Consider the following 13,545-nt stretch of genomic DNA (forward strand, 5'->3'; position numbering starts at 1 on the left):
GCTGGTTTCAAGAAAGAAGTTGAATGTGAGGGAAAGATATCTAGAAAGGATTTAGGAGTTGGTTGAGAAGCCTCCATGGTTATCATTTTTCAAAAAAATTGCAAATATTGTGTTACTTTTTTTATAAAAAAAAATCCAAACACAATCAAGAAGTTGTAATTCCATGGAGTAAACATAAATTTCCATTGCAAAGGAAGATATTGGTTGCGAGCAAAATTAGCAAATCACTCTAAGAGTATTTACAATCTAAACAAATGAGGGAAAGAGGGAAAGGAATATACCTTTTTCATTATTTTCAGATGAGAAGTTTTGGAGATGTATCATTTTTCAATGAAATACAATTTGATATTGATGATCAAATAACTAATATATTTTGGACGGACCATAAAATAATCGTGGATTATGATTTGTTTGGTGATGTAGTTTATTTTGATTCCATGTATTGAACCGATAAAAAACTATCATCATTGGCACCTATAATTGGAGCGTATCATCACAGACAGACAGTGGTCTTTGGTGTAGCATTTTTTTGTGAGGAAACTGCTAAATCTTATTCCTAATTATTTCTAACTTTAATAAAAGCAAGGTGTGGAAAAAAGCTAGTTACAATTTTTACTAACCAAGATGCTAAAGCAAATGCATAAGTGTTACTAGAATCTTATCATCATTTATGTCAATTGCATTTAATTTCAAAATGTTCTCAAACATTTTAACAATATTTAGTGAAGTTCAAGTTCATTTGTTGAAGAGTTTAAAAGTTACATGCATGATCATGAGTACGAGGATGGTTTTATTCAAGCATGGGAATCATTGTTGGATAAATATGATCTCTGACAAAATAGGTGCTTGAAAGGAATTTTTAAAGTTAGAGAGCAATGGTATAGCATGCTTATCATTGTCTCTATGGTTGATTTGTAGTGTGCAATTGGTCACTTTCAGGCTTTGTGAGTATGAGCTCTTGAAATGAACTTCAAGTCTTCATCATCTTGTGGCTGAGATGATGATATTAATGACTGGCGTGCAGTGCTGGAACTTCAACAAATGAAGTTTTTAGAGTCGATTTGGAAGATGTTCAGGGCATTTGGTGATTTATTTGTTTAGGGTTTTAGGGGATAATTATAGTAGTTTGTAGTATGTTAAAAAGAGGGGGGTGGGGGGGCCTGTACAACCCCTGGCTCTAGTTGTGCTCTTTGTTGATAGTGATGTTGCACAATAATAACCTAATTCCTCTTTATGAGAATATATACGCACACACAAAAATCCTTTTTCTAATGGGTTCCTTTTGATTTTATAGAGGAATGTTGATTTTTCAAATTTCTCTCACATTCCTCTATCTTTGAGTTTTTGAACTCATGTGTTACCTCTTGGGAGCTTCAATCGAAAAGTGGAGCTAAAATTCATAAAATAGGAGTTTCTAAGTGTAAGTGGATTGTCACTTCAATTTAGGCCCTAGGACTGCCAATTGGCACTCCCACTTAGGGTCAAAGTGTCTGTCAACGTTTTGACTCGAATGGCCTATTTGGTTTTGTGGAGCTTAAATTATGTGTTTGATCTAGATTGTGACCCAACCCGATTTGAAAGCATGATAATTATAAATGAGATTTTTTGTGAGGCATAGTCCATAGAGTAAGGGCTTGGGCTAATAGGTCTAAGCCCACTTTGGTCTTGTTGCTTAGGGTATTTATTTGTTGTCTCAGATTAGAGTTTGTTGTATTGAAAATTTTATTTTTCTCCCTGATATAGTAAAAATCATGGCAACTTCATGGTCATAGGCACATATTGTTGAACTACATAAATCTCTGTGTCATGTGATTGTTCTTGGTGCATATATATATATATATATATTTTTTCTCTGTTTTTTGTTTCTCATGGTTTCATGAATTAGGTTAAATTCCTAACATGAATTAGATTAAGAAATATAATTGAATGAAGAAATTTAAGTACATTTGGAAGGTTATGGTGCCTTCCACTGGCAAAGACTTTACCACTTGATCTTCAATCGGACTTTCTTTATTGCAGTTACGTAATACACTAGAAGCTTTGAATCCATCTAATTATGGGTTCTACAATAGTATTTCTCAAGCACTTTCATTGAAGTAAGCCGAAGTCACGCAGAAACTTTCCACCAAAATATTAAGTTATTAACAACCCCTTGAAATAAAGATACATCCAAGTTGAATATACGTTGAGATGGTGTGTTCTATAATTGAGAGCTTTATCTTTTGTGGAAAGAGTACAGGTTTAGTACGCATACTAATTATACGATCAGTCTTTATCATTGATTGTGCCTTATTAGTAACATATAACCGTAATGTTATCTCATTGAACTGGTCTAATTTGGTGAACATTTAAGGCGCGCGATAGTGGTTAAAGAATAATTTGTACATCAAAAAGAAATTTCGTAATAGTCGAAGACTTAATGCATCATTCACGTATGGAAAATCAGACCTATTCAATGTGTCTAACCTATAAATAGACATGCTTTCCATTCAACATTTTTCATCCCTCACCCGAATCCCGAAGCAAAAATATATAGAACAGAAGATCGAGTTAGCCTGAAATATGAGGAAAGCTTACCTTGTAACTGTTGCCCTCTTCGCTTTTGCATTCTCTCTTGCCTCTGCCTCTGACCCTGCTCCCCTGCAGGACTTCTGTGTTGCACTTAAGGACTACTCCGACAAGTCAGCTGGTATAAACTCTTCTTTTTTTTCTTTTTTCTTTTTTCAAGTTTCTGCATTATTTTTGTCATGTAAAGAATCTACACTAACTAGAATATAGATATGGAAGAAATAATATTAGCTACTTGGCCTTATTATTTTCTGCATTGAAGTTATTAGCATTCTTTTTGAAGTGTCCATAACAAAAATTCCTTTATGCAGTATTCGTGAATGGAAAGTTCTGCAAGGATCCAAAGCTTGTCACAGCTGATGATTTCTACCTTGCTGGATTGAATATTCCTGGGAACACATATAATAAAGTTGGGTCAAACGTCACTAATGTGAACGTGGACACATTGCCAGGCCTCAATACTCTTGGCATATCCCTTGCTCGGATTGACTTTGCACCATATGGACAAAATCCTCCCCACACTCACCCTCGTGGCACTGAAATCCTAGTAGTCTTGGAGGGTACTCTCTTCGTTGGTTTTGTAACATCCAACACTGATAATCGCCTCTTCACCAAAACCCTAAACAAAGGGGATGTTTTTGTCTTTCCAGTTGGTCTCATTCACTTTCAAGTCAATGTGGGAAAAACCAATGCAATTGCCATTTCTGGTTTAAGCAGCCAAAATGCAGGCGCAATCACAATAGCAAATGCTGTTTTTGGATCCAATCCTCCCATTAATCCTGATGTTCTGACCAAGGCCTTCCAACTTGACAAGAAAGTGGTTAAATATCTTCAAAAAGAATTCTAAATTTTCAATTAGAAAAAGTAATTGTAAGTGCTATGAAGCACTCGATATATTGCTCTGTTTTTCTCATTGCAATCATAACTAGATTAAAATAAAACGATTGTTTATGTAACTCTTTTTTGGAAGATTTGTAATAAAGAAAATGTTGGCATTTTGTTAAGCACCACCTTTTTCATTTTTCTTTTAATCCATGTGGCAATGGCATAGCAACTATATATTTATAATAATAATAAAAAATGCATATTTAATTAAAATAGGGGTTAGTTAAGGTTTACTGAAGCTCAAGTACATGTTAGGTTAAAAAACAAAAACGTGTTTCATTTAAGAAATCCTTTTTCCGCCCACATGTCGTATTCCAATCAGCTTAGTCCTTTCTTGATTATGTGCTACATCCCTAGCTTACTTACAAAATCAGCGAGTAAGATAATTTCTTCTTATTCATTGATCAAAATGATAACGTACTTGCATCAACAAGCATAATTACACACATGAAATCAAGACCAAGAAACCCAATCAAACACCTTCACTTTGATAAATTTAGTCAAAATACCTCAAACATGAGAGTTTTTAAGAAAAACGTAAGTGTAAGGTTTGGCTAAAAAATATTTAAACTGTTTGATCACAAATATTTTTGCACCAAGGTGAAGACATGTCAATTACCTTCTAAAGAATAAGAGGATCCGCTAAATTTGACCTAAAATGAGAAAGATATCACACAAACAAGAAAACTCTCCAACACCGAAACTCAAACCTCATTGAGGGTTTGATCGAAACCAGGCCAAACAATCTTTGAATCACACAAGCAATATTTTGTTGGAAAGGTTGTGTGAGATAAAGACTCCCTGAACCAAAGCATGTTCAATAGGTGGGTATCCTAAGCTTTGCAAAGACATATGGTTTGACCACTTCTGAGATTGAGAAGACCTCTATGCAAACACGTAATTTCACTACGATAAACTAGAAAAGTTCACAACATACAAATTTCTAGGAGCCATAACTTTCGCTATGACCTATGATTTATGCTATCTCTACCCACTTACAACTCGTTCACATGGTGAGTTGTGAGTGGTAAACTCGCCACGTGGATGAGTTGTGGCATAAGTTTTGTCATTTTATATGGTCCTAGCATTACTTCATGTAATATATTCATGCATACATCCTTCATGATCATATTATAACCAATGTCGAAATCTATCAAAATAACAATAAATTATGGGGTTTTCTTTTATAATTATTTTCCACCCAAAATATTAAAATTTCAAATTTCTTTTAAAACGCAGAAATTTTGTCGAAATTCTGCTAATTTTTTTTATCTAATTACCCACCTAAAAAAAAATCAAATTTTCAAAATGCATAATTTCAGTTAAAATTTTACCCCAAATTTTGGTTATTTCATTTTCAATTGAAAAATTTTGGATTTTCAAATTATTTCCAAAATGCAAAAATTCTGTTGAAATTGTACACGTGCTCTAATTTAGCAAATTAAATTTCTAAATAAAAATTCAAAATCAATAAAATTTTCATAAAGTCAAGTTGACATATACCCACTGCTATTTGATAGCCTTGGTTCTGCAAATTTTGTAAAAAAAATTAAAAAAGAAAAGAAGCAGAGGCTTGATAGAGGGATAAACCAGAGATGAAGCCAGACATATTCCTTTCTTTGTAAGGGATAATCCTCTTACATACAGAAGATCACGTATGGCTTCGTTTCAATTGTCAAGCCTCTTCTAGAGCTTGGTTCTTTCCTCCTAGTTTCTCAAGCATTATGGATAATACATGTATGATGTATCATTGATGAGAAAAATTACGTTAAGTCTTAATAGTCCATAATGATGTCGCGAGATAAAATTAAGCATTATCCACAATTCCTTAAAGAAACATTTATCCATTATAAACCAAAAGATTTAATTTTTCAAGTAGTCACCTACAAAATGCATTAGAGTTTTTATTTTTATTTTTTTGAGGTCAAAATGCTTTAAATTTTATGAATACACTAATCGCAAACCCAAACAATGCATAGGAAAATTTCAAATAATTTTTTTTTTCGTTAAGCAAAAAATGAGATTAGTAGTTGAGACTTAAAGTAATAGTCCGAATCCATCTCACAATAATGTAATTACATTCTAATATATAATATATATATTCAGTAAGGAAGTCTATATCTTATTTTTTTTTTCTAATTATTATTTTTTTTTTGGCAAGAAAACATATTGCATTTTACTTTCAATTATTATATATGGCAAGATATTATGTAATATGTTATAATATATTGAGATATGCATCAAAACATAACAAAATTAAAATTAAAAAAAAAAAGAGGAAAATATATAATTTTTATTAGAAAATGAAAATGAATCTTGATTATTTCACATGAAAACTAATATTATTTTCCATTTTTGGAGAAGTTAATGAGCATTTTATACAACCTTTGTTTCCATTTTATCACATAAAAACTATTGAAAAAAGTTATAATAATTTATATTTTGATAATCACTAAACTCATATATGAGAACCAACTATTACAAATTTTTTCTCTCCAAAACATATATTGATTTTTTTTTTTTCCTTTCCACACAATTTAAAAAATGTGAAAAAATGAGGAAACTATGTGTAGTAAAGCTTAGTCGATCAATAAATAACATAAAAGGGGCATGGGAAAGCAAACATATTAATTATAGAATTGTTTATACGTGTCCAAATTTTTTTTATATACCATGGAATCACTTCATTATGTTGAGCTTCTGATAATTTTATACATTTAATACTGTTGTTTTCTAAAAAATTTATGTGGTAGCTCTAAAACTATATCTTATTTGATCTCTTCTAGGTATTTAGCTTTAGCCCAAATTACAGCATATAAGCCAATAATCATCAAAAAAGAACCTAGCAAGATGAAGCCAAACACAAATTTTAAGTTTTAACAAATCAGCCAAGAAAATAGGAGAAGAAGAAAACAAAAGAAAATTTTGAAGAGTAGACTTGTTTGTGGTGCAACAAGCCTTATATATATATATATATATATATATATAAACCCTCAAATCCAATTCATATTGTGGTGTATACAATATGATAATAGTTGTTAAACTCGTCCTAGTAAGAAAGAAGAGAGAAAGATTTTGAATTACAAATTATCATTTGTCAACCATCAATGCAATAAAGTATAAATTAGACTTAAAGAATAATGCATCTCTAATTGTGGAATTACCAAGGAAAGCATCCAAGTAGATGAATTATAAAGTCACACTAGCTAAAAAGTGTGACCTATGTGAAAGTAAACAGAAATATAGTGATCAAAAAGTAAAATAAAGAATTTGATTAGTAATACCAGCATTATCACCCAAAAAAACTACTAACCAAAAAAAAAAAAAGGAGAAGAAGACAACCCAACAATCATTTATCACTTATTGTCCTAAAGAAAAAAAAAATTTATGGTAGTAATTTTGTATGTGTTCCTAAGAAAAAAAATTTATGGTAGTAATTTCATATTTGTTCGTCGTTTTGGTTTTCTGAGCAATGCAATCAAAATTGTTTTACTAATGCAAAAGATTCTTGATATTATCTTGACAATACTTCACAATCTTCATATATTAATCTTCTCCATTTTAATCAATTTAATAAATTTTAGAACTTTGTAAAAAGCTAATCAATTTAAGAAATTCTAGAAAAGAAATATGCATTAGGCATAGTCTTTGTGCAAATATTGCTACCACAATTGAGTGAATGCTTCACTAGTTGCTTGAGAGATTATGTAAAGTCAACCTATAATGTGTTTGAGTTTTTTAGGCCTTTGAAATGGTTACTGGATGACAAGCGCTACAATAAGTTAGAATTCTATTATGACACATGAGCCCACGTCTACCAGTTTTGAAAGTGAAAGTGCTTCTTTATTTGAAGAAACTAGATGCTAACCCGTGCGATGCACAGAATAGCTATTGACTCTGGAAAAAAAAAATCCAATAATAAGTAAATAAACATTTTGCTAGTTAGTATTTTAAAAAAAAATTAATAAATATTTAACTTCTATACTTTTCCATCATTCAGAAGTGTTATCTAATATTGAACGTTAGTGAGTTGCAACTAATAATTTACAGTTCTTAAATTAATAAAGCAAAACTCTAAATAGTTATATATACACACGCACTCAAAACTAATATAAACTGCATATATATAAACAAAGACCATGATATGAGGAAGACACACCAAGTTTCAAATTTGAGTAGTAATATGACTTTCTCGTGGTAATAACAATATAGACAATTCAAAATATGGAACAATATCAAAATTATAATACCTAATTCCATTATCTTTTATGTTGAATCCAAACAAATAATTAATTGAAATTAATCCAAACAAATAATTAATCAACCAAAAACCATAGCTTTTAATAAGAAAACAAAAAATCACATGAACCTAAATAAAAAACATTTAAGATGAAGAATTAAGATCAACCTACTGAGATGCAAATACTAAAAACTCCAAAACTTAATACTTCAAAATTTATAGAATCCCCAAATTCTACTTTAGAACTAAACCAAATTCAACAAATTTATATATAACATACCAAATAAAAATTTATCATTCCCTAGGCTGGAAGACATAGGTTGCATCTTTGATTTTTCTGCAAAAAAATAGAAATGCTTTATCTACCATGTACAATATAAAAATAATTAGTAGAAATTTCAACTCAAAACCAAATCCACAATTATCAACGTGAGTTTCTTTTTTTTTTCAACTTTAGTCTTTTTTTTTTTAGTCCTATCATAATTTTTGTTTTTATATAGATTATCAACATTTGAGTTTGATTTTAAGTTGTATTCGTTAGAGAGATAGAGTTTCACTCATGGTTAAGTTTGAACTAAAAAATAATAATTTTATTTAAATAAAATGAAAATTTTATTTAAATATTGTACTAACGTGAAAAATTGTGAGAGTTTCAGAGATTTCGGTTATATATATATATATATATATAAAGGCATTTTATTCATCTAAAATCTTTAATTTACTTAGCAAGAGTATAAGAAGTCTTTGGATATGGTTGTTAATGCATGCTATGACATATCACCATTCGGCCTTGAAAGACTGCAATCTTCACTAGAAAAATCAAATTTGCCCATGGAAGGCCACGATCTTCACCCAAAAAGACTGTCGGGCTTAAAAGTTGAGCAAAGGTCTCTCGTGCCAACCTTCTACTAACGTCTCCAGCAGTGACACGCAGCAGTCAGGTAGTGGATTTTTTTATTTATTAGGTGAGTATAGGTTTTTCCCTCTTCTCTCTAGATCTGGCCGTTAACAGCTATAATCTTCATCAATGATGGCCACTTCTCTCACTCTCTCACTATCAATTGTTACTCCCCATCGTCAATGCACCACACGAAACTGGTAGTTGGAGGGGTATTGGCTAGTTGACTACCCCAACTTGTACAACCGATGGTAGGTTCTTGTTTTTATCTATTAAAGTATATTCTCACACAATGACTTAAACTCATTGTAACATAATACATTTAACATAGAGCACTGGAGTGGAGGGTGGGTGACAAGAATAGGAAAGAGAGAAGAAACAAGTGAATAATTCATTTTACTAACTAATTTTTATAAAGACGAACACAAAATCGGGGCGCAACTGATAGGACTGACGAATGTCATAAACTCACTGACGATTACACCATCACGGACGATTCCATGCTCAGACCAGGTGAGTCAATCATACTCTTTACTGACGAACTTATCCGAACCATTCAATGCAGACAAAACGGTTCGAGAGACAACTGTACAATCCGTTGGAAGGTAATAATGGCACACTAAAGGGCCTCAGGCGTTACGAAAAGGAGCATTGAAGACCTCCATAACTACTCAACGGCTAGAGGCCAGGAAAGGATATATAAGCCTCCCACATTGCTGAAGAAGAGGTAGATACACACAGAAATTCGCTAAGACATTTTCTTGAATTCTTTCCAATTGCATTTTTTAAACATTCTTTTACTGACTTTGGCATCGGAGGCGTCGTGGCAGGCACCACACCGGTGTTCATTTTTAAAGGTTGGAAGATCATCTCCGTCCGTCGAACAAGCACTGACGAGTTCACACTCATCAGGGGAGTTAAATTTTTTCTCTCTCCCTGAAGACCATAAGCTCGATACTCCCTTTCAGTTAGATATAAATCACGAGGAATTTCCCCTCTCGGTATAGAAGTCACATCCCTGTGTGCAATACGCTGATCTCTTTCATGAGACAGCAAGGGATAACTAATAAAATCACCACTGGAATAAGGATCCCTAGGGAGTGTTTCGTTGTGAGAATAGGGCCACACTTCTCTTCCTCTTTCATGAATTTCCTGAGTTTGATCATAAACTCTAGCAACTTGTGGAGAGTGGACAGAGTGTGCATTTGAGAGGACCCCAGCTGGTTGGAAAAGTTCCGTGAGCTTCCTAACATGATCGGGAAAATTGGAACATTATGAATGCTAAAAATACAATCAGAAACAATGACCCCAAACTACTGAAGAAACGAGTAAATCTTACTTGTCTAACAGTAAGTTCTGTTTTGAATTTGTTCATTTCATTATAAATTTCCTTGATTGCCTTCTTAAAACAGCCTCGGATGGTGAAAAACAATCCTTCTCAACTGTGAGCCGCACCTGAAAATTAAAAATTCATCAGCACACATGTAGCTAGAAAGATGAAGAAAAACACAAATTATCAAGAGAAGTCAGCCACAAGAAAATCTGACCTGAACAGGAAAAGCCCCACCAAAAGCTCTTGGCTCAAGTTTCATGCCCCCAGAAGACAATGCCTTTTAAATCCCATACAGAAGCTTCAGATCAAAATCAAAGAGAAATAGTTTAAGCTCGGGTTTGATACTCATCACAACCTCTTTTTTACTTGTTGAAACGCCCATTACAGAATAGTGGAAACAATCTGGCTTTGTCTTTGGATTGCACATGAAGATCAAGCCACCAAGTTTTTCTTCTTTCTTCTCCTTATTTCGGTTCCTTTCCCTGCCATCATGCTTTTCTTTGTTCTTTTGACTCTTTATACTATTTTGGACCCACCATTATTTCCTTTGTTTCTCTGTTTTTGTTTGCGCTTTTCCAACTCAGAGATCTTCTCTTGGTTCTTTTGAGGCCGTTGCCTCTTATCATTACGCTCTCCAATAACAATATTCTTCTCTTTGCTTTCTTCTCTAGACTTTAGATTATTAACATCTTGTTCCTCATTGTTGCTACTTTCTTTGCCCTTCCGTATTTGCTTCTTCTTCCTCTCCTTTATCTTCTCCGAACATGTGCACCAACATTATCTTTTCCTGTGTTCAACGAGTTACTAGCAAGAGGCTTCTTTGAAATTTTGGATTTGGCCTTTAATGATCTTGAAGTTTTATTTCTTGATGTCCCTGCTTTGTTCTTGTTAGAATCTGGTTTACTAGATGCCACTTCAGGTGCCTCTACTGCCTCTTTGTTTTCCTCTTGTTTGTTCCAAGTTAGAATCTGGTAATGTCTTCTCAGGAGTCTCTGCTTCCTCTTTATTTTCTTGTTCCATACTCTACGAACCACCCAGGTTTCCTAACCAAGATGTACCCCTGCAAGCACATTGCAAATGAAAATAATTTTTCTTTATTTGCAGATTACCAGAAAAAATAGGATCAAATAGCTACAATAAAATGAAACCGAAACAAAAACAGAGACAATTGAAATTAGAAATTCAGAAACTTGAAGCAAACTGCGTTGAGATGGGAAGATAGATACTCCTAGTCAAGAAATCTTAGAAAACATGTTTTTCACACAAAATCAACTTGAAAAACTTTGAAAAACATGGGTAATACAAATTACTTCTAAAAGCAAATAAAAAGAACAAAAATCTTTTTGATTTGATCCACATATGGTTAAGCACACACATCATATTTAACACATGTATAATCACACAAATAAAATAAATATTTATTGAACATTAAACTTGTGTGATGTATGTATGGATCACGTATGAACTAGTCTATAGTCTAGTATGAAACTTCAATGATCAATTCAATCAAGTCATACACAACTAATATGAAGTCAAGTGACTTATCTCACTTGTAGAAATGAATATATATGACCCCTCACTAATTTGTTTACATTTGATTGAAAGCTTTTCATTTGGTTTCCATTTTTCATACTTTTGATCAAATACAACTCAAATTTTGAGAAGCAATGCCATCAACTTTTTTATGAATTTTTGATAATAGAGCCTTTGGCTTTGACACTATACATTTTAATACAAATTTGCTCAACATTTTTCTAGACAAACTAGTTTTTAAAGTAAAGTCTTTTAAGCTTTTTCTCCTTTTGGAGATTGACATTTGAAAAGCTCTTTTGAAAAAGAAAAAAAAAATGTGAGGAGATAGATAGGTACAAGTTTATTTATGTATCAAAATCAAGCAAGACTATTGAACAATTATTTATGACAAACTTGAAGATTAATTTACAACAATCAAAAGCAGATTTCTAGATGTCATTCACATTTAGAAAAAATGTGCATACATAACAAGTTAAGCTCGTAAATTTATGTATCAAAATCAAGCAAGACTATTGAACAATTATTTATAACAAGCTTAAAGATCAATTTACAACAATCAAACACAGATTTCTAAATGTCATTCACATTTAGAAAAAGTGTGCATACATAATAAGTTAAGCTCGTAAATGCACTACGTCATTAGTACAGAGGTACTAAGCCAAACTCACATGTGAAATGTGCTTAAACATATACGTTCAAACTTTTTTATTTTTTCACTTTTAATGTGTTTTTGGATTTTTACTTGCACCAAAACAAAGCAATAAAGGTAAGATCAAACGCAAAAACAATGTATATAAAGAAATGCAAGATACACAAATCCATGTTAATGAAGCATCTAATGCATAAAGGGTCTTACAAAGATCGAAAGAATTGGATCAAGGACCAAAAAGAGTATAAGCTCAAACATAGGAACCCTTTCTTATCTAAACGGAACGATTGCTTGGAGTAAGTGTCTCATGAGAATTGAGACGAGGGTGTTAATGAAGCATCTAATGCATAAAGGGTCTTACAGAGATCGAAAGAATTGGATCAAGGACCAAAAAGAGTATAAGCTCAAACATAGGAACCCTTTCTTATCTAAACGGAACGATTGCTTGGAGTAAGTGTCTCATGAGAATTGAGACGAGGGTTGGAAGACTGAGAACTGAAGATGCACATAGACAAAGAGGCAAGAGCATTAACAACTTGTTTCAACAACATACAATTTTCCCCTAAATCTGGTTTTGCTTTCATAGCACAACTTCCAAAAAACTCAAGTTTTTCTTTTCTTTTTATTCTTTTAAGAGCTTGAAACTTGGAGAAATGAGGTTTTAGATAGTCAAAAGTACCACAATGGTGACAAACAATGTGTTTAGGTCCACTAGGTTGTTTAGGGAGGGATCTAGTAACATGATTTTGTTCTCTCTTTAACATGGAACATTGTGGTCTTATGTGACCGATCACACCACAATGGTGGCAAGTAGGAACAAACTTAGATCTACTCAAATTCTAGGATGAGACCTAAACAGAGGCTTAGGCTTAAGAGCCTATCTCTCCAAATTTTGGTGTTTTTTTTTTTTTTTTGGTGTGTGTGTGTGTGTGGAGGAATGTACATTGATTTGTCTTTAGAGGTAGAACTCACAATAGGCACAAGATTAGGCAACAAAATATGATCGCAACAAAAATTTTCTTCCCTTTTAGTAGTAGGTTCAGTAATCAAACATTTGGCATGCATCTTAAGAGATTCATTTTCATATTTAAGATCATCAACAAGTTTGTAGACAAAACAAGTTTAACATCCAAGTCCACATTTAAACATTCAAACTCCTTTACTTTTTCAAGAGAATGTTCAACAAGTTTCTTATTCTTTTCAACTAATTTGGTGGATTTATTGAGCTTAGCAATCAAATTATCATTTTCACAAATAAATTTGCTCAAATTCTCATGAAACTTTTTAGCCTTTTTCTTAAAGAGTTTGACATTTGGAATATTAACAACACCTATAGATTCATGTAACATGTCATCACAATTATGAAGATTAACACTCATAGAGGCATTTTCACAAACACATGGCATGTTACACTCAACAACATCTATAACATCCATAAA

General features: G+C 32.4%; 1 protein-coding gene and 1 non-coding gene across 2 annotated transcripts; one reads left to right on the plus strand and one right to left on the minus strand.

Moving 5' to 3' along the window:
• The first annotated feature begins 2,477 nt into the window (after positions 1-2,477).
• Positions 2,478-3,572, plus strand: LOC112020863 (germin-like protein subfamily 1 member 14). Its single transcript, XM_024053429.2, has 2 exons — positions 2,478-2,689; positions 2,880-3,572. Exons 1-2 carry the CDS (start codon positions 2,563-2,565, stop codon positions 3,413-3,415), a joined length of 663 nt encoding a protein of 220 aa, XP_023909197.1. The 5' UTR covers positions 2,478-2,562; the 3' UTR covers positions 3,416-3,572.
• Positions 3,573-9,508: 5,936 nt separating this feature from the next.
• Positions 9,509-10,636, minus strand: LOC111991962 (uncharacterized). The gene is made up of 3 exons (XR_010631487.1): positions 10,139-10,636; positions 9,931-10,046; positions 9,509-9,837 (listed from the first exon to the last, which is right to left on the minus strand). It is a non-coding gene; the product is annotated as an uncharacterized LOC111991962 (transcript).
• Between the last annotated feature and the right edge of the window lie 2,909 nt (positions 10,637-13,545).

Source organism: Quercus suber, unplaced genomic scaffold (assembly GCF_002906115.3).
Source record: "Quercus suber isolate HL8 unplaced genomic scaffold, Cork oak 2.0 scaffold_218, whole genome shotgun sequence".
In the NCBI taxonomy this organism is placed as follows: domain Eukaryota; kingdom Viridiplantae; phylum Streptophyta; class Magnoliopsida; order Fagales; family Fagaceae; genus Quercus; species Quercus suber.

Bases quoted from the DNA above. Each gene is read 5' to 3' on its own strand.
- LOC112020863 (XM_024053429.2), top strand. From the start codon at position 2,563: ATGAGGAAAGCTTACCTTGTAACTGTTGCCCTCTTCGCTTTTGCATTC. The intron at 2,690-2,879 runs GTATAAACTCTT...TCCTTTATGCAG, and splicing joins CTACTCCGACAAGTCAGCTG to TATTCGTGAATGGAAAGTTC.